General features: G+C 44.6%; 1 protein-coding gene across 1 annotated transcript in view; it reads left to right on the top strand.

Moving 5' to 3' along the window:
• The first annotated feature begins 1,090 nt into the window (after nucleotides 1-1,090).
• The window catches only part of PERP (p53 apoptosis effector related to PMP22), a 30,511-nt gene continuing 4,392 nt past the window's right edge, over nucleotides 1,091-27,209 (top strand). Inside the window, exons 1-2 of the mRNA XM_082249725.1 lie at nucleotides 1,091-1,425; nucleotides 23,859-23,996. Of these exons, the coding sequence (XP_082105851.1) occupies nucleotides 1,233-1,425; nucleotides 23,859-23,996 (331 nt within the window). The 5' untranslated portion in view covers nucleotides 1,091-1,232. The remainder of the gene's footprint in view (nucleotides 1,426-23,858; nucleotides 23,997-27,209) is intronic.

Below are 27,209 nucleotides of genomic sequence, written 5' to 3'. Positions count from 1 at the left end.
TGCATACAAATTGAAAGTGTTTAGGTTTGACCTCATATTATCTGGTTTTGGTAAATCTAAAGGAAAAAGTCTTCAGAAAATCTTATAGTGTGTATGGCCCATTAGGTCCCTTTCACACGGGTTTTCCGATCAGGTCTGCCTGTCAGTTTTTCAGGCAGACCTGATCGGATGCTCCATGCAGCCCTATGGAGCGGTGGATGTCAGCGTCGACATCTCCGCTGCTATCCGATCCAAACCTGTCAGTGAAACCCAGATGGATGGAAACCCTATATTCCATCCGCCTGGAGGATCGGAAAAGGGACAGGTGCTATGTTTTCATCCGATCTCCCATAGAGGAGAGCCGGGATCTGACAGCTCCGTCTCTGCAAAGTAAGTGGAGATGGACCTGTCCTCCACCTGCTCGTTGGGGATCAATGGATCGATCCCCGCTGAACAAAACGGAGTCCGCCAGGCGGAAAGCCCGTGTGAAAGGACCCTTACGGAGAAAAGGAGAATAAGAAAAATACCAGACAAAAGAATAATGTTAATGTTTGGGGGTTCTAAGTCATTTTCGAGAAAATAATACTGATTTCAACTTGTAAACAAAAAAGTGCCAGGAAAAGCTTTGTTTTCAGGCGGTATACAGGTCTGTGTTTTCCAAAAAACGCATTTTTGGTGCCGCTTTTCTCCTGGTGTTTAGGCATGATTGGCCAGTGTGCATGGGACCTTTCTGCCAACTTCTGGAGCACTTTATTCAGTTGCCTGTGTGAACGAGGCCTGCATGTGGATTGTAGGGTCACATTAATGTGTATGAGTCCTAGTGAGTGTGAAGTTGTCAGCAATGACTGCTCTCTGCTGACACAGACTGAGGTGTGGAAGGGAGGGGAGATCTATAATGGAAGGGAGGGGAGAAGAGCTCTGTGGTGGAAGGGAGGGGGTTCTGTAATGGAAGAGAGGGGAGCTAGTCTGTGGTGGAGGAGAGGAGAGTTCTGTAATGTAACCTGAGCCAGGCTTTGTTGTCCATGAAGGAGGAAGAGTTGTGGTAAGTTTAGGCTCTGACCCGCCCCCTTGGCCGGGCTGGCCCCACCCCTCACATAGCAGGTCTGGGCAGAGCCTGGTGAGTCAGGCAAGGAGCGGCTGTAGTTTGAGGCAGTGTTGGGAGTAAAGTCACTCAGTGTCCGGGAGAAGAAGGAGAGGAGCATTCCGTACACCGCATTCTGTACACTGCACTCCGTACAACACAGACCTCCACCATGTTCAAGTGTGGTATCGCCTACCCCAGGTGTAAGTGGATTCTTCCACTTCTCCTACTCTGCGCCATCATCTTCGATATTATCGCCCTGGCCGGCCGGGGATGGGTGGAGACTGAGTCCGGGAGAGAGTACGCCTCTCTATGGGAGAGCTGCAAGACCACCGACAACACCTGCACCTCCATTATGAGCTTCGGTGAGTACTGGGGGACTTCTCTTCCAAGCATCCAATGGGTATGATTCCTGTTCCATATACCATAGCAGTATGGGGTGCACCGGCCTGCCTGAGTGTACATAGAGGGGTCAGGTAGGTCCTTAGGTTACACAGGATTGGTAGGTGTAAAGCTGGTCAGATCCCAGTGTGTGTATGGTGAGCCTTAGGATCCTTTCACGCTTGTGTAACTTGTCCTGCGACTTGGGACTGAAAAGTTGCATGACAAGTCGTACCCCATGATTTCCAATGAGTACCGTTCATATGGGTGTGACTTTAAGTCGCCTCTGCACTACTTTGGGCCGATTATAATGCATTTTGAGGTCCATAGACAGTGCAGTCAAAATTGTGGTAAAGCCACGTGCCTTTTAGGTAGTATGTGTGGCTTGTTTCACATATATGCGATGTGGGAACCCTGCAAATCCACTGCAGGTTCCGCATTGCATTCAGTTCACAATGTCATACGCGAATCGATGGAGGTGTCAATACAAAGTTAAAGACACCCCCAGATCAATCCGCATATCGCAGTGTGAACTGTCAGTTCATACATGAATCAGATCGCATTGGTGTGAACCACCATGCGGATCCAAAAAAGGGTCCTGTGCGTGTTCAGTGCGAATCCAATGAATCTGTATGGCAGAATTCGCATTGCATGTGATTTTCAGAGCAGTGCGCTCCAAATCACATGCGATATCTGTCATCGCACTAATGTGAACCGGGACTTAGGCTGACTACACACTTTGATAAATGATCATTTTCTTTTCTGATTGGTCAGTCAATCAGAAGTAATAAAAGTGAGTTGGATCAATCAGAAAATCAATCAATTTGGTTATATCTATTAGGGGGAGATCAGTCGATTTTATTTTTTTTTTTTTTCTGTTTGACCTTCAACAGGTTAAAGAAGCCCACTCTGATTACCTTTGCCTATAGGTAAGCCTTTAATGAGACTTACCTTTAGGTAATATCTCCTAAACGTGCATAGTTTAGGAGATATTTACATTGCATGCAGCCGATGACGTCATCGGCACGTGCGCTTTGAAAAAATGGCAGCCCATGCCATTTCTTCAGAGCCCTGTGCCGTGACTGGTGGCTCCCGTGCACATGCGCAGCAGTGACGTCACGCGGCTCCCGGCCAATAGCATAGCTGGAATCTGCAGACCAGGAAGGAAGACGGCAGAAGATGGATGCGGTCGCCAGCTGGGACGACAAGGGCTTCCTTTTGGAGGCGTCACGGAATGTGCTTGTATGTGATGCATACTAGCACATTATGCATTTACTTTGCAGGAAAGGGAAAAAAAAGGAAGAGTTTACTTTCTCTTAAAAAGCAATCCAAGAAAACATCAATTTGATCCCACCCCCCATTAGGTATAATCAATTGATTTTATTTTCTGATTAATCCCATCCACTTTCTTTTCTGATTGGTTAGACCTAGTGGGGTAGATCAATCTATAATCAACAACCTATTTGATCAATATGGCACACATGGGGAATACAATTTTAATTGATACTTAGCCCTCGTTCACATTGGAGGTGGGTCTGAAATTTCAGCTGCTCTTGCACGATTTCAAACCTGCATTTCATTGCGAGTTCGTGGCGATTTGAAAGGCATCCTTTGAAGGTTCATGCACAGAGGTCTATTGAAATCGCCCCTGAAGTCGCCAAAAGTAGTGCATGCAGGAACTACTTGTGGAAATTGGTGCAGCGCCGCACTGATTCGGACGTTGCTGCCAATAGAATGTGATTTGACATGTCAAATCGCCCCGATGTGAACGGGGGCTTAAAATGACACTGTGAGTTTGGGGACAAAGACATCAGATTGGGAGCAGCAGCTGTGTCCTGATTGACATGCGTTTTGGACAGAACACCTGTGCATCCCCATGTGGATAAACATGCCCCCTATAGGCGTACACCCCGTCTGATCGACATGCAACAACAAACACCTGCCTGCAGTGCTCACAGTCTTCTATCGAATGAACAATGAGCTGCATGTGTGCAGCTTGCCATGCATTGCTGGGACACTGGCTGTGCCACAATGATGCACTCCCATGCCCATGCTCAGAATATTGTCGTTCCCCCAACTAGCCAATCAAGAGGCTGAAAACCCATCACACAGAAATAGCCAGAGAGAAGATGACCTTGGCTGGCGAGGTATTAACCGCCACATCCCTGATAGGAGGAGGTGAGTATTTCTGGGAGTTTAGTTCTGCCTTAAAGTGGAGTTCCACCCATTTATTTATTTATTTTTTACCATCATTGCAAGACAATGCCTACCTGTAAAACAGTATGTAATGGCAATCATTTTTTTTTTTAATTGCTTAATACCTTTTATTATGTGCAGTCTGCACTTCCTGTCCTGCCTGCCTAGGCGATTCCCTAGGACTCCTGGGATATCGGCGTCATCTAACCCAGAAGTCCTATGGATGGCTAACGAATAAATCTTGCGGTATTTCGAGACCAGAAGTTCTGTGTTGATTCCACCGATGCTGACATTGTTATGGCAACCTGTAAACAACGTGCTGCTTAGTGGCATTACTGCGCAGGCGCGAGCCAGCTGCTTGGAATCCTGAAAGCAAATAGGAACGGGCTTCAGATGCCCACATCCTGAATGGCCGCTGCCTGCTTTCTGGGATCATGTGCATAATGAAATATTGGTAAGTAAGAAGGTTTACGCTTACAGCGGTAACCTAAATATATAGGACAGCTAGCAAGGATCACGGGGATGCTTTTTGAAAAAACTGTCAGCTAGGCTGGACCTCATCCTATTCGGATGCTGTCGATCAATAATTTTCCACCCTGATCAATAAACTCAGTTTGGTAGAATCTGATCCAAGTCAGGGAAAACCATCAAATTGCTACAACTTCCAATTTAATAGCATTTGCGTATCGATCAGATTTAAACAAAAAAATAATCCGAAGTGTGTGTGGCCACCTCCTAGATAGATAGATAGATAGATAGATAGATACATAGATCCCCTATGTATTGTGTGCAGGGGCTTTCCTGATTGGACATGAATGTAAGAATTGTGTAGTCTGTTCTTGTATTCCTTAAGTGGGGTACACACTAGTAGAAAATCTGCCGAAAATTCCCATCCGAGGTAAAATCGTACGATTTTCGGCTAGTGTGTACACAACTTTCAGCAGCCGATGCCGACATTTTCAACGGAAAAAAACGGAGGGACAAACACCAACATTTTTATCGTCCGTCCCCAGACGACCGATTTTCGTTTAATGTGTATGCAGTACGTCTGTGAAAAATCGGATACGAAAGACCGCGCATGATCTGAAGTTGCTGACAACCCGGAAGTCTAGGAAAAAATGTCCCACAAAAAAAAAATAAAAATCGGACGAGAAATTTCGTGAACATTATGCACTGTCATCTAAAAACGGTTATGACCGCTGAGCAAGAGAGAGAAAAATCGGAGGATATTTCGTCCAATTTCTGTGTACGGGCCTTAAGTTGTGTAAAGAAGAATGTACAATCAGATTGTATAGTGTCTGATATAATGTAGGGTTGGGGCTGCTATGAGAACGCCCTGGAGAAGCTGGGAATGGAATACTGGGGGGGAGGGACGTTTACAATGGAGAGAGCAAAGATCCCTGATCTGCAGACACAGCAACCTTATCACGCTGTAAACAAAACAAGTCAATGAGAACAAGGTGGAGCTCTCTTTCCCAACCTATTTACCCTGGAGGAAGACTTCAAATCTTCTCAAACTGTCTGCAGCTCCTAGGAAAATCTCCTCTTGTAATAAGTTGGCCATACATGGTGTGAAATTCACTGGGTAGGTGGCCCTCTCAGCACCCTCTCGTAACTGGGTGAGATTTGTCAGATGAACTGCGCTTTATCCAATCAGATGCAAGCACTGCTGGGGTATTCTGACAGCCTGTGGCTTTGGCTGTCAAAATACAATAGTCTGGAGCAGGAGGTTCATCCATCCATGCTGTGTAGTGTGCATGGAGAAATCCACAGGGTGAATGAAAAATAAATTTGTGTTTTGGAAAGCTTTAGCCCTGGTTCATACTCCTCCGATTTCGGATGCGTTCCAGAACATGTGGAATAACATGATTTTCTATGAAGGCTGTTCACATATATGCAGTGTGAAGGCAAGATGATTTTGAAAAGGGTAGAGAAGAGCGCTGCATCAGTATAAACCTAGGCTTAGTGTGGTCAGTAACTTGTAGATACAGGACTAAACAGACTAATAATGTGCTGTATTTTCAGTAAACAGGACGTAATAATGATAGGCAGAAAAGAAACCTGACAATTGCAGTGTCTCCTTTACACTAGAAGCCGGTGGAAAAAGTTCCCTCTTAAAGTGGAGCTCCACCCAAAAGGGTAATCTCTGTTTTCTACGTCCCCAGCCCCCCACTGCCACATTTGGCACTTTTTCAGGGGGGAGTGGGTACCTGGTTTTGATAGGTACCCGCTCCCACTTTCCGTTCAGTTTGCCCTGGTTGTGCGTTCTGATAAATTTATGTGCAAAAAAAAAGCAGTATGCATATGTGTTTATTAATGCCTCTTCAACTTCATTTAGTGTAAGTGAGCCATAAAGGATGTTTACATTAGATGCTGTTGAACAGGTTTTTAAAAGCAGTACAAATGCATATGCTAGAAAATGGATTTTGGTAAGCCTAGTTTACAACATTACGGGGCTTTCGTGAGCATTTAAAAAAAAAAAAAACAAAACAAAAAAAAAAACATTTACAAAATTGCACTGCGAAGGTATGTAAATTCAGCTCAGTAAAAAAAAACAAAATCATGCCCAAAACACACCACAAATGCATGTAAGCACACGTGCGGAACTGAACGCAGGAATTGCAGAGTAAATGAGCTCTGTTTTTTCAAGTTCCTTCAACAGACCCATGCTGTCTAACGAAAGTGTCAGTCAGTGGGCCAAAACTGGAACTATATTTACCATAATACACTGCAGAGTGCATGAGCATCATGGGAAATGTAGTTCTAAAACATCTGGGGTGCACTGCCAAGGTTCCCCATCACCACTACCCTCTCCCCAAACTGACAATGTTGCTGTTAAAAGGTGTCTCTGCTCTTCATCCAGAGTGGAGACACCCTAAGACAGGAAGTGTTACTGGCAGGATCACCAGGTGAATAAAACGAGGGGGGTAAGCTTAAAAAGAAAACAAATGCAGCCACCTCAGAATTGCTAAGCTGCAATAATTCACTTTTTTTTTTTTGTTTAGTTCTGCTTTAAAGGAAGTCTATGCTTGGGGACATGGTCATGTGACTTTTTGTTCTGAAGATTCTAGATGCCTGGTGAGACAATAAGGCTGATTAAGGCCTCAAGCAGATATACTGCTGCGTTCACATGTGGGTAAATGTAGGTCTGAAATGTGTCTGTCTGCTCCATGTTGGCATTGTATCCACTGGAGCGTTTCATTTTGCAGAGCAGTGTAGGACTGACCATAGAGTGATCACTTTAATGCAGTTGGCCAGCTTAATCATGTATAGCAATATGTGTGAACTAAAAATGTTTCTCATTGCAGTGTTTGCCAAAAAAGTTATATAGCAATGTGCAGATTATCCAGAAGTTCAGTGTAAATGCAGGTCTGGACACAGCGGCTCTGTAACTTAGCACCCAAGTAACTCTTACTGGAACAGGTACGCTACTGTGACTGTCATTATTTAAGTACCCCTTGGAGCATACCCCAGGGGCCCAGATACCACTGCTGTAAGGCATTGAGCTCCACTTCAATTAAGGTTAAAAATGAACCTGAAGCGCTAGCAAGGGAGCGCAACCTACTAGTATTTCAGTTTACTATTCAGATCTTGGTGTAGGGTTTCAGTCCACCCCCTCTCTAATGTTAATCATCTGGTAATCTGTGGACGCCTGTTACTCACGCAGTAGATCTATTCCCAAACACACCCAATACAAACTCCTTGCTGGCTCATCTAGAAAGTATGATGTAATGTAGTGTCATTACTGATCAGATTCAACCCTGCCTTTAAAAATGACGCAGAACTCCGAGTACAGAAGCTGTACTGAGAACAACCCATAGGCTGTCATTGCGAGGCTAGGGAAATTTTTGGTTGCCTGGATAGTTCTGGCTTCAGTACTTTATGCCACTGATACATAAGAAGCACACAACCATAGCATTCCTGAATCCTGATCTCTATCTACTGATTCAGAGACTGGGAAAAATACTAAAGTCAAGGAATCAGAATAATAGCCAGGTAACTAGAATTTTTGAAGGTCTGTAATGACAGGTTTTGTAAGTCTTCACTGCAGTATGTGAGAGCTTCACTTGTGCAGTAACCGGTAATCCAAAACCCGTAGAAGGAATGGGCTCCACCTTCAAATGGCCATACACATACCTGATTGGCTGATTTACTGCATTTCAGAAACCATTCTAGAATTGTTTTATCTTTGCTTTGAATAATGCACAGAGCTGTACCACTATGTTCCAGATCCAAAGGTGTCCATGTAACATTAACTAAAATTAAACAAAACAGATGGAATGCTCAAAAGTCAATTTAGTCATTTCAGTCAGCAACGTATACAGTAATAAAGTGATCTGATATTGGGCATTCAGCATGAACAATTCTAAGATGTTTCCTTTTTAAAGATTCCCTGTCAACATGGGGTCACACACGTGTGTGTGTGTGTGTGTGTATATGTGTGTGTATGTATTAGGGCTGCGCATCTTCACTTACCTCACGATTCGATGCGATTACGATTATAGGGTCACGATTCGATACGATTCGATTCCGCGATGCATAGCGATTACTATGGGGACCCTTTTCTAAAGGGGGATCTATGGTGACCCTGCTCTAAAGGCGGATCTATGGGGACTCTTCTCTAAAGGGAGATCTATGGGGAGCCTGGGCCTGTCCTAAAGGGGATCCAGGGGAACTGAGCTCTAAAGGGGGATCTATAGGGACCCTGCTCTAAAGGGGATCTATGGAATAGATCCCCTTTGGTGCAGGGTCGCCTTAGATCCCCCCTTTAGAGCAGGCCAGCATCCCCATAGATCTCCTTTAGTAGAGCAGGTCCCCTCATAGATCCCCCCTTTAGAGCAGGCCACATCAGGTTAGAAGAGTTACCTGATGCTAGTTGTAGTACCGTAGGCCCTGGTAAGGAGGAATGCTGGGCTCTGTAGTCCCCCTAGTTGTAGTATAGCAGGCTCTGGTAAGGAGGAATGCTGGGCTCTGTAGTCCCCCTAGTTGTAGTATAACAGGCTCTGGTAAGGAGGAATGCTTGGCTCTGTACAGAGCTACAGAGCCCAGCATTCCTCCTTACCAGGGCCTGTTATACTACAACTAGGGGGACTACAGAGCCCAGCATTCCTCCTTACCAGGGCCTACTGTATTACAACTAGGGGCACTACAGAGCCCAGCATTCCTCCTTACCAGGGCCTGTTATACAACAACTAGGGGGACTACAGAGTCTGTAGTAGTCCCCCTAGTTGTAGTATAACAGGCCCTGGTAAGGAGGAATGCTGGGCTCTGTAGTGCCCGACTTACCAGGAAGCAGAGCTGCAGCCAGTTGTGGACGAAGTAGCGGTAGGTGTATGGAGTAGGGCTCGGACAGGTCCTGGGTGATGAGCCTCATGTCGGGAATTTGGAGCTCGGACTAGTGCAGTGCACGGTACAGGCGGAAAGCAGGGCCTCCTCTCTCCCCTGCGGTCAACTCAGGCTGTCTGCCAAGAACCGCACCGCTACCAGAAGTGTACCGAGCTGGGAAGGCCGCGACTTTGGGCGGCCCGGTTGTCAGAGCGGGCGGTCGGGCAGCAGCGTGCTAAGTGGGCGTGCCGTGTGTATCCCGGGGCCAGAGAGAGCACTGATGGCTCCGCTCTCCTCCTCTCCCGCGCCACGAGGAGGAGCTCCGTATCCTACAAGCCCGGCCAGCGCTGCCATGTCATTTCTGTCCCTGCCCCCAGAAGTGACATCATTAGGTAATCGATTATTCAACCACCCCGAATCGATGCAGAATCGCGAAGGGTCGCATCGCGATGCATCGATTTGGCGATTATATTCAGCAGCCCTAGTATGTGTGTGTGTGTATGTATATGTGTATGTGTATATACAGTGGGTACGGAAAGTATTCAGACCCCCTTAAATTTTTCACTCTTTGTTATATTGCAGCTATTTGCTAAAATCATTTAAGTTCATTCTTCTTCCTCATGAATGTACACACAGCACCCCATACCGACAGAAAAACACAGAATTGTTGACATTGTTGCAGATTTATTAAAAAAGAAAAACTGAAATATCACATGGTCCTAAGTATTCAGACCCTTTGCTGGTACACTCATATATTTAACTCAGGTGCTTTCCATTTCTTCTGATCATCCTTGAGATGGTTCTACACCTTCATTTGAGTCCAGCTGTGTTTGATTATACTGATTGGACTTGATTAGGAAAGCCACACACCTGTCTATATAAGACCTTCCAGATCACAATGCATGTCAGAGCAAATAAGAATCATGAGGTCAAAGGAACTGCCTGAAGAGCTCAGAGACAGAATTGTGGCAAGGCACAGATCTGGCCAAGGTTACAAAAAGATTTCTGCTGCACTTAAGGTTCCTAAGAGCACAGTGGCCTCCATAATCCTCAAATGGAAGACGTTTGGGACGACCAGAACCCTTCCTAGAGCTGGCCGTCCGGCCAAACTGAGCTATCGGGGGAGAAGAGCCTTGGTGAGAGAGGTAAAGAAGAACCCAAAGATCACTGGCTGAGCTCCAGAGATGCAGTCAGGAGATGGGAGAAAGTTGTAGAAAGTCAACCATCACTGCAGCCCTCCACCAGTCGGGGCTTTATGGCAGAGTGGCCCGACGGAAGCCTCTCCTCAGTGTAAGACACATGAAAGCCTGCATGGAGTTTGCTAAAAAACACCTGAAGGACTCCAAGATGGTGAGAAATAAGATTCTCTGGTCTGATGAGACCAAAATAGAACTTTTTGGCCTTAATTCTAAGCGGTATGTGTGGAGAAAACCAGGCACTGCTCATCACCTGTCCAATACAGTCCCAACAGTGAAGCATGGTGGTGGCAGCATCATGCTGTGGGGGTGTTTTTCAGCTGCAGGGACAGGACGACTGGTTGCAATTGAGGGAAAGATGAATGCGGCCAAGTACAGGGATATCCTGGATAAAAACCTTCTCCAGAGTGCTCTGGACCTCAGACTGGGCCGAAGGTTTACCTTCCAACAAGACAATGACCCTAAGCACACAGCTAAAATAATGGAGTGGCTTCACAACAACTCCGTGACTATTCTTGAATGGCCCAGCCAGAGCCCTGACTTAAACCCAATTGAGCATCTCTGGAGAGACCTAAAAATGGCTGTCCACCAACGTTTACCATCCAACCTGACAGAACTGGAGAGGATCTGCAAGGAGGAATGGCAGAGGATCCCCAAATCCAGGTGTGAAAGACTTGTTGCATCTTTCCCAAAAAGACTCCTGGCTGTATTAGATCAAAAGGGGGCTTCTACTAAATACTGAGCAAAGGGTCTGAATACTTAGGGCCATGTGATATTTCAGTTTTTCTTTTTTAATAAATCTGCAACAATGTCAACAATTCTGTGTTTTTCTGTCAGTATGGGGTGCTATGTGTACATTCATGAGGAAGAAGAATGAACTTAAATGATTTTAGCAAATGGCTGCAATATAACAAAGAGTGAAAAATTTAAGGGGGTCTGAATACTTTCCGTACCCACTATATATATATATATATATATATATATATATATATATATATATATATATATATATATATATATATACATATACATACACACTCTTGAAAAATTTTCCACATTGTGTCATGTTACAACCAAAAACGTAAATATATTTTATGTGATAGCCCAACACAAAGTGGCACATAATTGTGAAGTTGAAGGAAAATGATAAATGGTTCAACTTTTTTTTACAAATATGTGAAAAGTGTGGTGTGCATTTGTTTTCAGCCCCCCTGAGTCAATACTTTGTAGAACCTCCTTTCACTGCAATTACAGCAGCAAGTTTTTTTGGGGATGTCTCTACCAGCTTTGTACATCTAGAGGGTGAAGTTTTTGCCCATTCTGCTTTGCAAAATAGCTCAAGCTCTGTCAGATTTGATAGAGAGTGCCTGTGAAAAGCAATTTTCAAGTCTTGCCACAGATTCTTTGTTGGCTTTAGGTCTGGACTTTTGACTGGGCCATTCTAACACATGAATAGGCTTTTATCTAAACCAGAGATTCCCAAACTACGACCCTGCAGCTGTTGCAGAACTACATGTCCCATGAGGCATTGTAAAACTCTGACATTCACTTACATGACTAGGCATGATGGGAATTGTAGTTCCTGAACAACTGGAGGGCCGTAGTTTGGGAATCCCTGATCTAAACCATTCCATCGTAGCTCTGGCTGTATGTTTACGGTTGTTGTCCTGCTGGGAGGTGAACCTCCACCCCAGTTTTAAGCTTTTTGCAGACTCTTAACAGGTTTTCCCCAAGATTGCTGTGTATTTGGCTCAATCCACCTTCCCATTAACTCTGACCAGGTTCCCTGTCCCTGCTGAAGAAAAGCATCCCCACAACATCATGCTGCCTTCTTTTACAGGACACAGGTGTTGAATTCTGTGGGGGGGGGGGGGGGGGGGGAGGTGGGCTTAGCTGCACTGTGTGTGTCTTTGGATGCACACAACCTACCTCAGGAGCGAGCTTGCACGTTGATTTGCTGTGGGGGGCACACAGAGAAGAGGAGGAGCTGAGTGACGGCGGGGGACCCCAGAACCAATGCACAGAGCAGGTAAGCATAACTTGTTTATTTTAACAAAAATTCTCTTTTGCAATTGCTTTTAAAAGAGACTTATTCAGAGGATTTCACAGATTGTATCAGATTTGGCCATCATTAATGTTCAATGTAGGAGTTATTTAACTCACATCCACTATTCAGTCCCGTTTTCACACTGATGCGGTGTGGGATTCACAGCAATTCCTGTCGGTTTCCTGCACCACATCACAATCGCAGTGCGTTCACGCGAAATGCCATGGGTGTCAATGTTGACGACACCCCAAAAACAATTTGAAAAATGCAGTGCAGTTGGCTGATTCGGGTCTCATGGGTGTGCACATCCATGCGATCTGCTTTCAGTGCGGGAAAAAAAGTGCATGTACCTTTTTTGTTTGGGTGCAGTGCAATTTGAGCCATACAAAATGATGGCTTAAATCGCACTGCAAAGAATTGCATGTGATTTAAACAGGAATGCGGTGCAATTCCTATCCGAACCCCATGCGGTTCCCCGCACCGTATCAGTGTTAACTGGGACTTTAAAAATTTCATTAGAGAAAATCAAGGCTGATATAGCTGATTTCTTTTTGAAAATGCCAGTCCTGACTTTTGCTGAACTTCTAGTTTCAGTACATTTAAAGTTCTCAACCTGAAACAAGTGTGCAGAGTAGTAAAATATGAGGACTGTCAGAAGTTCTCACCTGCACAGTTGTTCCAGGTCAGTGATTCATAGTGTTCAGCCATAGTACGTTCCCTTTTAAGTAGCTAATCAAAATGTTACATTTTGGACCTAAATCATTTATTCAACTGGTAAAAGAATAAAAATGTTGCTGCTTTTCCTCCATCCTCCACAATTTTGTCAGATTTTGGGGAGCTATTTATGGGACATTTGGGGAGCTATTTATGAGGTGCCACCAATCGTAGTATCTCTTGCCCCCCAAAAGAGGAGTATTGGCTATAACGCATTCAGAATTTTAGGGCATTATAAGACATCTGTGACAGATCAGGGTTTGTCCCTTCCTTTGTACAATAGTGCTTTCACTGTTCATATACACAGTATCTAAACAAGGAGTGGGGTATTAAAGTCTTCATATAGGGTTGTTACGATGCAAGATTACAAGGTGAAGTACTTATTAATTAAATACATCAGTGTAGAGTATCCAAAATTGGTGTAGGCCATGTACACAAACTGATCATTGATTAAACGGTGCAATAAGCAAAGTGCAGTCACCAGTACAAAGCTTGCATTATGCAGTCCATGGCTTTAATAACTTTAATTCTGATTAGTTTCTCTGGCTCTCTGCTTCTTGCCCTGTTTATTGAATAGTCTGTGTACATTTACCTACCATAATTTAAAAAAAACAAAAAAAAAAAAAAAACTTTCTGGATTGTTAAAGGGAACACTTGTGATTATATATGTGATTACAACATGCAGGGGTCTTGTCATTTTTGGGGTCTTGGACTGGTACGGTTGAGCTGCACTGTTTTAAGTTGTTGTAACTCCTTCCATATACCCAGTGAAGTGACTGGCCTCAGGTGATACACAGAGATCAAATAAACAGGTACAACGTATGTAGGAGACTTTTATCTATATCAATTTCTATTCCATATCTATTTAAAGTGCTGATATTTAAAGCTTGTCTAAGAGTTCAGAAAAAAGGGGATGGAGAGCTGAGCTTACACTCTGCAGAGCTCAACGAACAGAGCTCTGGCAGCTGATTGGAGGGAAGGGACACACCACCTTCACACAAGAACAGAGCTGAGGCTGTCAGTCAGCTGGAGGTCCCTACTCTCTCACCATTTATTTTTTTTTCTTGGTGTAAGGAAAACTTGTCAGAAGTGATTCCTGCTGATAGCAGAGAAAGGAAGCATCAGACAGAAATGACACTTGGTGCTCTGGATTGAGACAAGTACACACTGTAGAGGGATATGCTTTGTTCATATTTCATGTCTGCAGTTTACAACCACTTTAAAGCGGCTGTATACTCATTAAAAACCCTGTAAGACAAAGGCATAATGAGCTAGTATGCATCGCATACTAGCCCATTATGAAATCCTTACCTTAGAATGAAGCCCAGGCACGGTCGTCTGGACAACGCTGAGGGAGCGGACATGCTCCCTCGGCGTCTCTTCCTGGTTCGGCGGCTGAGTGGCCGGAGCCGCGATGACACGGGAGTTTCACTTTCCGGCAAGATCCGCCAAGGAGCTCTGAAGGTCTGCCGGACCTTCAGAGCGCATGTGCCGCAGACGTCAGCGGCTGCATGCAGGTTGAATATCTCCTAAACTGTGCAGGTTTGGGAGATAATAATTGTACCTACAGGTAGGCCTTATTATAGGCTTACCTGTAGGTAAAAGTCATACAGCGGAGTATACTACTGCTTTAATTGGATGTTTCCCTCCAGCTAAAATTCACACGCATCTCTGCAGGCCGCCGATGTGAAATATGGTTTATTTTTGTTAAAAAAAAAAAAAAGGGTTGGGTTGTTTGTTTGTTTTTTTTTTTTGTGTATACTTTGTTTCCTTGAGGCACTGGTGACAGCCCTGGTCACACAGATGCCCAATGTCATTAGTGCCTTTAGGGAGATCTCATCCCTAAGCAATGGCTATGTGTGAGATGAACTGCATTATGACCTTACATTCATCTTCTGGTGAAAGAGAAGACAGGGAAAGGCTTTTTGGCTGTTTTTTATTTTTTAACGAATGTAATGTTATATGCTGCATGTGAGAGAAAAGTCACTTGATGTCATGTGCGCAATCTCAACAGTATTACATGCAAGGGTTTGGCGTTCATTTTCAAAATGGCCATGTACAAGCACAGGGCCAGTCTAAAAATGGATGTGGTTGATTTTTTTTTTTTCTTATACAGGGAGCAGTTCCCGTTTAGTGATACAGAACTACTAACTTGTATTGCCGTTTCAAAGTTTCAAAGTTTCTAACCACTCTGCAGTGCAGTGAATTATTTGGAAGGATCTTAAAACAAAGCACATTCAAGTTAAAATCTTATCAGTTGTCCAGTGTTGAAATGCCTGGTGTCTGGCTACAAGGATCAAGATGTGCACAGCAATGAAAGCAAGCCTCCCGTCCCTCCCTCCCGCACTCAGAGCGGCCAGGACCCAGGCTTGTTACATTTTTTACATTCCTAAAGGTTGTGAGATCTTTATTAGAAACCTTTTAAATGGCTAGTATATGAATGGAGTGATTGTTTTCTGGTCAGGGTTTTTGTTTTGATGAGCATTGAATGCCATCACAGATAATAGCATCTCTGCTGTATCAACAATCGGTAGATATATTGTGCTGTCACGTTATTGTTTCTACAAGAGAAGTTTATTTATTCTGGATTGCATCCACATTTATGGTCTATGCCTTTCTTGAATGATGCTGTGCGTTTAGAACATGGTCATTTTTCTGATGTGAAAACGCTGACAGTATACAGTGCTTTCTATTTAACCTGCGTAGTTTCTCTACTTATTGTGTTTTACAGATTTTTTTTTTTTTTTTTGGATTTGTGATTAAAGGGGACATCTCGACATTAACCACTTCAGCCCCGGAAGGTTTTACCCCACCCCCTCCCCTTAATGACCAGGCCATTTTTTGTAAGACGGCACTGCGTTACTTTAACTGGCAATTGTCAACTGTCACTGTACCCAAATTAAATGTCAGTTTTGTTCCCCCCCCCCCCCCCCCGCAATAAGAGCTTTGGTGGTATTTTGAATACCTCTGCGGTTTTTATTTTTGCACTATAAACAAAGGCCGGCAATTTTGAAAAAAAAAAAAAAATATATATATATATATATATATATATATATATATATATATATATATATATATATATATATAATTTCTGCTATAAAACATTCCTAATAAATGTAAAAAATCAAATTTCTTTATCTGTTTAGGCCAATTTATGTTCTGCTACATATTTTTGGTATAAAAAAAAAAAAAATCCCAAAAAGCGTATATTTATTGGGTTGCAAAAATTATAGTGTTTACAAACTATGGAATATATTTTTTTTCGACTTTTTTTTATTTTTTTTTATTGTTAGTAATGGTGGCGATTAGCTTTTTAGCGGGACTGGGACATTGCGGCTGACAGATCTGACACTAAGTGACGGGCGATCGAGGGGTTAAGTGTGCTCCTGAGGAGTGGTTTCTAACTGTAGGGGAACTGGACTGACTGCAGGAAAGGAGAGATTGGTGTTCCTGATTGCTAGAAACACACAATCTCGTCCTTCCTGTCTGACAGAACAGCTGTCTGCCTTGTTTACATGGGCAGACGGCCGTTCTGTTAGTCTCCTTGACAATCTTGGAAGGCTGGCGGCGATCGCGGCCGCTGGACCCACGGACTGGCTCCCGTTGTCTAATCAAGAGCCTTAAAGCAAAATCATGTATGTTAATGCGTGCTTAAGGGCCGCCCTGCCGCAATATATGTACGGTGGGCGCTCCTTAAGTGGTTATGAAAACTCTTCCTACAAGACACTGCTACCTTTTTTAATTGTGTTTTGTAGTAAGATAAAATGTAAATCTTATCTGGAAGTTGTAGAGCTTAGACTCATAACACACAAATGAATGAGTCATAGAAGGGACATGCCCCCTCTCTGTCTCCACTCTCAAGCTGCATTTACACTTGAGCTGTTTTTACAGGCATTTGAAGCTTCAGTTTTTTATTTTTTTCAATTATTTTTAGCCACTGGAAAGCTAGTTACTAGGTAAAAACGCTAAAAAAAAAGTTGCTTCCATTTTAGGGTTAATGCACACTAGGCGCCGCAGAAAAAGCTGTGGTATTAATAAAGAGCTGTAGTGTGGCTTTTATGAATGCAGCAAAAATGTGCTGATTGAGCATATTGTACTAGTTCTTTTTTTTTTTTGTCCCCCCCCCCCCCCAAGCATTTCTCTGCCCAAAAGCTCCCAAAATGCATTAGTGAAGGTTTGTTCTTCTCCTCTCCTTTTTTTTTTTTTTTTTTTGATCATCTGTTGCAGGGGCACATAATACCCAGCCTATGCTGCCCTGGACATCTCTTTAAAGCGGTAGTATACTCCACTTTTTAATTTTTACCTACAGGTAAGCCTATAACGAGGCTTACCTGTAGGTAAAATCAATATCGCCTGAACCTGCACGGCTTAGGAGATATTCACCCTGCATGCAGCCGCCGACACCAGCGGCGCATGCGCTCTGAAGGTCTGTCGTCCTGTTGTCCTTGCTGGAAAGCGAATGTCATCGCAGGTCCGGAACTCACACTCACAGTGCCGGAGCCGCTGAAGGAACCTGTCGGCTCCCTCAGCGGTGTCTGGGCGACCGTGTGGGGGGATTCGTTTTAAGGTAAGGGTTTCATAATGGGACTGGCAGATTATGCCATTGTCATGCAGGGTTTTTTTTTTTTTTTTTACACAGTGGATACAACCGCTTTAAACCTCTTGACTTGGCTGCCAGGCTGCAACCATTTTTATGTAGAGTCTATGGAGAAGCTATGTACTTGAAAGTCTGTAGCAAGATCATCTGACTCCAATCAGGCAGTAGAATCAGCCGGAGACTCTAACCACTTAAGGTCCACCCTATAGCAGTCTTACTGCTACTGGCAGCACCTCTGCGCCGGATCACGTGAATATATTTGTGATCTGGCTCTTCGTGTAGCAAACAGGAATGCACGTCGCCAGCTGCTCATTTCGGCTGTGATTATACTACATAGCGGGAGCTGATTGGTGGGTACCACGGACTCTGTCCTGCCTATTCGGTATAGAGGCAGAACATGTTAACAAGGCAGATCGCTGTTCTGTCAGGAGGGAAGACATGGATCCTGTGTATCTGCAAAGCAGGGACATGAATCCATGTCTTCCCCTAGTAAAAGCACCTCCCACAGTACACAAAAAAAACTGGCTAGGCACACCGTTGACCATTTGATCACCCCTGAAGTTAACCCTTCCAAGCCAGTGTCAATACTGTGACAGAATGTTCACTGCAATATTGCAGTCCTGCTATAAGTCTCTGACCGCCGCCATTACTAGTAGAATAAAAACATAGTTTGTAGACACTAACTTTTGTGCAAACAACTCAATATACGCTCATTGGGATATCGAATTTCTAAAAATATGTAGCAGAATACATACTGGTCTAAATTGATGGAGAAATTTAATTATTTTTGTCGGTCTGTTTTTGTTTATAGCGCAAAAAATAAAAAGTGCAGAGGTGATCAAAGACCACCAAATGAAAGCTTTATTTGTGGGGAAAAAAAGGAATCTAGGAAGCCGCTAAGCTTCATTTCCTGTTACTCTTAGTAGGGATGCCGGCGCCTGCACCCAAAGCCAATTAATGAATCGGTTAGGGGTGCCCTCATCGTGGGATAACTGGACAGGTAAGTGTCCTTATTTTAAAAGTCAGCAGCTACAGTATTTGTGTGTGTCTGCACAACTGAAGTGTACCCATTCACTTTTCTGTGAGCTGCCTGCACTTAGCTCAGTGGTGGACAAAAAGTAAACAAACGGCTCTGGCTGCTTCAGGGGCTGAGCATTTATGTACATGAGCCATAATCAGGGAAAACCTTAATGGTTTGTGTGAACAAAATGGTAATGCCATAAAAGCCTATGTCAGCACAACAATGCTGATGATTCACATACAAACATATTATCCAGTTTATACACCCACACCCTTTGGGTGGAGGTTTGACTGGTTTAGCTGAAGGACAAGGCGTGGTATACTTGTCACTGTTTTATACTCCTGACATGAAGAAACCTGTTCAGTATATCATGGTAAAATGAACACCTCCTTGCTGACAGAGTGCACTTTGTGTATTCTATACAGTATGAGCAATACAAGAATTTCAAATGTACATGGGGTTTGTCATAAGCTAGTTTCTGGGTCAGGATTCTCTTTTAAAGCATCACAGAGAATGTCTTCTGACTTTATTAAGATCAGAATAGATTCATTTCTGTTTGGCACCTCAGTTTCTCTTGCGGTCATTGATGGACACAGCTCCTGATAGTTATAACCATTGGGTTATACTGCCCCTACAGGAGTAGGATGCTTGGCAGAAAATAATTCTGGCTACACCCATGGGTAGTCCTGGGGGTTATACTTCCTCTCTCTGCTATAGCCACTCATTTTTTTTTTTCCTGCCTAGTCAGGAGTAAGGACCTATTTCCTTGCTGGGATCTTTGGTCCTGGCAAAAATTCTTTAGATATATTTTTTTTTTTTCTCCTGGATATTTTCCTGTGAGATCCACAATCAACTGCCAGACTGGATGACGGGCTGGATAATCTAGATCCAGTGGTCACCCCAGTCTAGCCAGCGAGCGCGGCCACGACCTAGCCCCACTGGAGGGGAGCTTGCCTGCGTGATAAACAACTCGCGAGGTCTCATACGACCGGGTTTCGGCCCGAGACGCAGTGTTCCTCCTGACCGACATCCCCCCCCCCCCATTCCAATGGAGTTCTGTCTGGAGCGGTGGCCGCTTGGTTCTGGGTATGGTGAATAGTGGTCTCCTCTCTCCACCTGGAGGGTTGTGGGGTGGACGTGTGCCCCTCCTTGGGATGGTCGGACCCCCGGGTTCCCCTCCTTCCAGCAGGCACCCCCCCTCCACGCTAGTGCCATTTGAGTGGTCTGGCCACTTTCCTTGGATGGGGGCAGGGCACTAACTGGCGAAGGGGGCCGGGGGGCTGTGCAGCTGGCGACCGGATGATCGATTGTGCGAAGGGAGGGGTTTGTACCTGGTGAGGGCTTCTGCCAGGGCCCCCAGTCCTGCCTGGATCTGTCCTTGAGCCCTGGTCTCCCTACTGGGTCCCTGTAAGCCTCGTGGTGCCGCCATTTTGTTGTAGCCTATGTACATGGTGGTCATTTTCTTGTGGTTTGCCATTGGAAATGGCGGCGGCCATGACAGTGGAGCCCTGTGTGCTGCGATTTGGCGGTGGGAGCCCCTCCCCTTGTGCTGACTCCTGTATCATTTTACTTCCTGATTGCCGCACATGTAGTACAGATTGTCCTGGTGGCTGCAGGTGCCTGTTTCTGTTGGTGATTAGTCTGGTGGGGTCCTCCCCTTCTCTTCTGAGGATCGCTTGGTGCTTTGTGCCTGGCGACTGGGTGGTGCTGCCAGTGCAGAGGGGGTTGTTCCTTAGCAGTGTGTTACACTTTTTGTGGTGTCCCCCTGGTAACTCATGGAGTCTTTGAAGCACATTTCCCCACCTGATCCCCTCTCTGAGCCTGCGGCACCCTCTGGGTCCCAACCATCCATCCATCCATGCATTGACGGCGGTCCTGGTGTCCCTTTTTGTACTGGGTGGAGGTGACTTGTGGGCAACGGGCTAGCTAAATGCGCCCCGTCTTCCCCTGCTTCATCAGTTACTGAATCTAATTTGGCCGCTGTGGACGTGGGTCACCCTGCTGGGTTTGCAACCATGCGCCTGAAATCCTCTGATAGGATGATTCCTCTGTGACTGCGCTCAAAAAGGCACTGGTGGATGCACTTATTGTATCTGTGCGTGAGACCCTGAAGATGGAGGACGCAGCTGAAGCTGCGACGGGGACACAGGTGCCCTTTGGCACTCACAAGCCATCCAAAGTGGGAAAGGTGTTTCCTTTTCCTGCCAATTTTGGAAGAATTGTCGCTAAAGAGTGGGAACAACCAAAGCGTCTCTGTGGAGTCTCTAAGCGCTTTACTAGGCATTACCCCTGAGGAGTCATTTTTTTTAAGAAGTGGACTGTTTCCAGATTAAACAAGGCAACCGTGATTCTGGCTGCTGAGTCCCTGGCCTTTAACGATCCAGCTGACCAGAAGGTGGAGGCTGTGGCCCACACTATGTATACTCTGGCTGGTTCAGCAATGAGGCTGGTATTCGCCATTGCCCTAGTGTCAAACTCTGACCGAGTGGGCTAAGCTCCTACACTCTGAAATGGAGGGGGAACAGCTCCCCTGCCTTTGCCGAGCCAGGGGACCAGCTGGTCAACTAAGTCATTTGGTCCGGCTACAAGATCAAGTTTCACTCTGGTCCCCCGACAATTTTTTTTTTTTTTCCTTCCAACTTGCGCCTGTCCCCAGAATGCTTACAGGGCCTGTTTGGAGCGGTACTAGACCTTTTCCTTTAAAGGGATGATTTTCTTAGTTCCGACCTCAGAACGTATTCAGGGTTTTTACTCAAACCTGTTCAGTTCCCAGGAAGGAAGGCAAAGTGTGTCCAATCCTGGACCTCAAGGCGCTAAACTGCTTTGTGCAGGTACAGAAGTTCAGAATGGAGTCCATTCGAACGGCGGTGGCATCCCTGCATCAGAGGGATTTTCCTCGCCTCTATCGATATCAAGGATGCCTACCTTCACCTTCCTGTATGTACCAGTCAACCGCATTTGCTCAGCTTTGCTGTGGGAGAGGAGCATTATCAGTTTTTGGCGTTACCCTTTGGTCTCACATCTGCTCCTCTGGTCTTCACAAAAGTATTAGGCCCGGTGCTAGCTCTGCTACGCCAATGGGGGACTGCGGTACTGGGCTACTTGGACGATCTCCTTCTGTAAAGCAGAGTCCCCCTCTGCTCTGGTGGAGAACCTGGAGATCACGATACGAAATCTGTGAGAATTTGGCTGGATTCTGAATTTTTCAGAAGTCTGCTGTGGTTCCGTCCACAAAGCTGGACTATCTGGGCCTGACTCTGGATTTGGCCTTAGCCAGAGTACTCCTTCCTCTGGACACACATTGCAGAAAGGGTTGTCCGCTTCCTCTGCGTCCATTTCCAGATGAATCAGACAGACAGTGGTTTAGACCTATTTCAACAGGGGTAAGGATCCTCCTTTCCGTGTCAAGGTGCACTCTACTAGGGCGTTTAGTGCCTCCTGGGCTTTCCGTCATCAGGCGTCCAGTTTGCATGGCGGCCACCTGGTCGTGAGGTTTTGCGGGCTGCTGTTTTAAGAGGACCTGATCCTTTTTGAGGGTGTGTTGTTTTTAAGTGGGCTCCAGTTGTTTGGTTGAGCTCCTGTTGACTGTTTAGGTTTGGGATTTTTTTTTTTTTGTTGTTCCCACCCCTCATGTTTAACACTACTTTAGGACGTCCCAATGGTTATGAATATCAGGAGCTGTGTTGGGCAATGAACGAAAGAGAAAATAGGATTTTTGATTTACCGTAAAATCCATTTCTCTGATGTTCGTTGATGGACACAGCATCCACCCCTCTGTGGTTATAATTCTCCTGACACTGCTTGTAACAACGGCTGCATCTCTGGACACTGGTCAACAGTTTTCTGTCTGGTTTCTTCGGGGTGTGTGTGTGTATAATGGCCAGCTTTACAGAGAACAGACCTGTACACCAAAGACTGGCTAGCTGCTATCACATCTTCTTAAACTTTGTTAATCTTCAAAAAGAATGTTCTATTAAAGAGCAGACAGTACTTTTTACCGTTGACTATGCTCACGTCAGGGATTAGCGATAACTACCTATCTGCACCCCCCTTTCTAGTAATCTAGTAAAAGTGCTTGTAAAGTATGTGTAAAACCTGACCATTAACTTATTTGCTCCCTTTTTGGTTTTGTTATATTGCTACAATAAGTGCCACAAATTCTGACAAACTCCAAGCATTGATCATGCAAGAATGGGCTGCCATCAGCCAGGATGTGGCCCAGAAGTTGATTGACAACACGTCAGGGCGTATTGCAGAGATCTTGAAAAAAGGGTTTACACTGCAAATATTAACTCTTTGCATTAACTTAAAGCAGAGTTCCACCCAAAAGTGGAACTTCCGCTCTTTTGTTACTTCACCCCCTCTGGTGCCACATTTGGTACCTTTCAGTGGGGGAAGGGGGGGGGCGGGTACCTGTTCCCCCCACTTCCGGCATACGGCGCAGCGGAAGTTCGGCTCCCTACTCCGCCGCCAACCCAATAGGAATGCGCAGTGTGCTTCGCGCATGCGCAGTAGGGACCCACCCGTGAAGCCGCAAGGCTTCACTGCCGGGTTCCCGCAATGGCGGCGGCAGCACCCAACAGTCGATGGAAACATTGGCTGCGGTGCCGTCATCGCTGGACTCCAGGACAGGAAGTGCCCTAATATTTAAAGTCAGCAGCTACAGTATGTGTAGCAGCTGACTTTTAATTTTTGGAGGGGAAGGAGAACTCCGCTTTAATGTAATTGTCAATAAAAGCCTTTGACACTTATGAAATGCTTGTAATTATACTTTAGTATACCACAGTAACATCTAATAAAAAGATCCAAAAACACTGATGCAGCAGACTTTGTGAAAGGACCCCTTTCACACTGCGGAATCCGATTTTATATTTGCAGGGGCATCTGTCTGCTGATCTGAGCAAAGCAGGCGTAGATGGACACAAGTCTGTTTACACCCACCGCTCTATAGTGGTGAATGGAGAGTCTGATCAGGTCCACCTAGAAAAACTGACATGTGGGGCTCCCCAGGTGCAGGTAATTTGTTAAATATGAATGCACAAGGCCTTAATTTGGTCAGTGGGAAAAAAAATGTTATGTATTGTTGGGCTTATTCACCCAATCTTATCCATCCACCTCATTTTTGTCAAGCCGGCTAAATGTAACAAAACCTATATGGTCAGCCTTCCATTGCCTTATTTTTCAGGATACTAATGCTTTACAGATTAATTTGGCACTTTGTAATTTTGTGTTCTACTAGTACACTGCATATCTTCGCACATTGCTGACCTACTGTATGTTTTACAGCACTAATAACCCGTTAATGTGTCTTTCCTTTTCAGCCTGGGGTAAAGCAACAGCTGCACTTTTGATCCTTGGATTCATCATCCTTATCGTGTGTTTTATTATCTCCCTCGTTGCTTTGTGTTCACCAATTATCTTTCTGTTGAGGATCATTGGATTTCTTCTGTTCGTGGCTGGTAAGAACTTTCTATGTATTGTGGTACTGTGGGTGGAATTTGTGGGCCCAGAAGAGAAATGTCTGAAGTTCCAATATTTTTTCAAATATTTTCAGGGGCTAGCAGATGATTCTTGGCCCCATTCACATTTCCCTTATCTGAAATCGCTTGGCGAATCTCACTAAAATTATGGCACAACGCACATTTTGTTTAGCAGACTTGCACGACGCTCCACACCTGATAATTGTGGGAGCTTCTTTGGCACGCGTAGGTCAGCCTTTTCAAGTGTGCGCGACATGCAGATACGAACCAAAATGTGTGTAGGAAAGCGCGTTCCTGCTACACGAAGTGCTAATGGGACCTTCTTATTTTTAACCTAGAAATGTTGATTTAACAGCAAATCAGTGTACTGGTATATTGAGCCTTAATGCACCGAGGTAAATTTGATCTATATTTAATGTGCATACATAAGCATGTGTCTGTCCCTATGGGGGGTGGGATACATTAAATCCTTCTAAAAGTTATTTCTGATTATCACAATGTAAAAACTCAAAGCCCTAATAGAGCTAAGCTTGCTTACATATGGATGTACCGCAAACCATGATTTGGGCTAGGTTTACACTACTGCAGTCTGATTTAGATCCAATATTCAAGACTATTCTGTAGTTCAACTTGGATGTGGTTTTCATATTCTATGGGGCCAAAATCGTGCTGGAATCGCACCCAAGTAGTACATGAATCGCTGCGCCCAACGTTGCATTACAATGTGATTTCTATTGTCATGTGATTCTGTGCGACTCAGAATGCATCCGAAATTTCACTAATGTGAACTGAGCCCTAATTTCCTTACAGCAATCGGATATGACTTATGCCATGGCCACTGGTCAAACAGTCTGTGTTGTAGAAGAGTGACCGTAATCAAAGATCTCCTGATGGGGTTGGTTTTGCTTGATTGTCATTCCTAAATCCCGTTCAGTGGACACTATGTTTAATCCGTTGAAAAATAGATCCTCTTAGCAGTTTAATGCCATCCATAGGTGGATCGCATCTCGGCTGGTTCAGCAGGGACCAGCCGAAATTTGGTCCATCTATGGGCAAGACTGGTGGTACTGAAGTCGTTCGATCGACTTCAGTACAACCAGTCTGTCAGATTTTCTTGCTTGTGATTTACTACCGGTGGCTGTAAAAGCTAGTAAAGTAAATAGGAACAATCCTACATTGGCTGTATGGGATAGCAATCAAACAATATCCTGGTTTTACCCCACAACGCATCCCCCAAAAGGCAGCTGTTTAAACCTTCTCGCTACTGTTGGCATACAACCCAAGTTGGTGGCAGCACAGACTTTTATAAAACACTTCCGGCTGCTATAGCTCCTAGAAGTGTGTTCACGTTTTAAGCTGACTGTTTCTGGTGAAAGTGATTCAGATTACTTTAAACCCCCTCACCCCAAGCATACATATGTAAACATGTATTGTACAGCTATGCATGAAAATGACAAAGGCATAAAAAGTGCATTTTAACATGTACGTAGAAAGGGTTAAAGGAAGATGGTATAAAAGCACTGGGTTAATTAAATGTAAAGAGGATTGTTGAGTTGTTGTATTTAGTAATCAGTCATATAGCAGCTGCAGTTTTTAACCACTTCTGGACCGGAAACTTTTCCCCCTTAATGACCAGGCCATATTTTGCGATTCAGCACTGCGTTACTTTAACGGACAATTATGCGGTCATGCGACGCTGTACCCAAATAAAAATGTCCTTTTTTCCCCACAAATAGCTTTCTTTTGGTGGTATTTGATCACCTCTGCGATATTTTTTTTTTTTTTTTTTTTTTTGCGCTATAAACAAAAAAAGAGCGACAATTCTGAAAAAAGAAAAAAATTATATATTTTTCACTTTCTGTTATATAACCTTCTCAAAAAAAAAAAATTTAAAAATCTAAATTTTTTTTTTTACATTTTAGGCCAATTTTTCTGCTACATATTTTTGGTAAAAATAAGCGTATTTTGATTGGTTTGAGCAAAAGTTATCGTGTCTACAAACTACGGAAAAGATTTGTCATTTTTATTGGTGGGTTTTTTTTTTTTTTTACTAGTAATGGCAGCGATCTGCGATTTTTTTTTTTTTTTTTTTTTTTTTTTTTTTTTTTTTTTTTTTACCAGGACTGCGACATTGCAGCGGACAGATCGGACCCCTAACTGAAATTTGACACTTTTGGGGGGGACCAGTGACATTACTACAGTAATCAGTAGGGATGCACCGAAATTTCGGCCACCAAAATTTCTCACTTCGGCTGAAAAATGGGTTAAACATGCAGAAATTAATGGCCGCCGTGAGGATGGAGGAGGGCGCAGCGCTGGTTTGAAAAGTCCCGCCTCTGGCCGGCCGCCCACCTCCCTGTGATGTCCCTACTACGATGTGTATGAATGAAGAATGAACTGACACACCGGGCGGGCGAGCGGCCGCTAATAGCTATAACTATGTGAGCGCTTCACTTCCCTGTCATGCATGTATCTCTGCTGACAGGGAAGTGAAGCGCTCACATAGTTATAGCTATTAGCGGCCGCTCGCCCAGTGTGTCAGTTCATTCATGGACAGATCGTAGTAGTAGTGACCTCACCGGGAGGCGGGCCGCCGGCCAGAGGCGCGTCTTTTGAATGAAGGACCCTGGAGGAGCAGAGTGTCTGACAGTAAGGACGCTGAGGCAGGGAGGGGGGGGGGGAGCTGAAGGGGAAGCTGAGGCAGTGGGGGGGGGGGAGCTGAGGTGAGCTTACCATTGGTATTAGTATTATGCAGCATGAGGGGGTTAATGTATTGTCACTGATGCATTAGTGACCGACCAGTGGCTGTTAATTAACCCCTTTGTGCTGCATTAGTGCAACCAGTATCAGTGCAACCAGTGTTAATTAACACTGATACTGGTTGCACTAATGCAGCACAAAGGGGTTAATTAACTGCCACTGGTCGGTCATTAATCCAGCAGTGACAATACATTAACCCCCTCATGCTGCATAATACAAATACCATTGGTAATTAAATTAACCTCTTGCCAACCCATCACAATACATATACTGTGACAGGGTGGCAGCGACAGGTGTACGTCGCTGCCTGTTTTTGGTGTATGCCCCTCTTCTATCAAATTTAAAATTATTTGGGGGGAAAAAGTCATTTTCGGTTTTCGGCCAAGGGCATCCTGCTTTTTCGGTTTCGGCCTAGAATTATCATTTCGGTGC

The sequence above is a fragment of the Pelophylax lessonae genome, assembly GCF_965119305.1.
Source record: "Pelophylax lessonae genome assembly, chromosome: 3".
In the NCBI taxonomy this organism is placed as follows: Eukaryota; Metazoa; Chordata; class Amphibia; order Anura; family Ranidae; genus Pelophylax; species Pelophylax lessonae.
The sequence above is the reverse complement of the archived record's forward strand: the minus strand, read 5'-3'. Positions and strand labels throughout refer to the sequence as shown.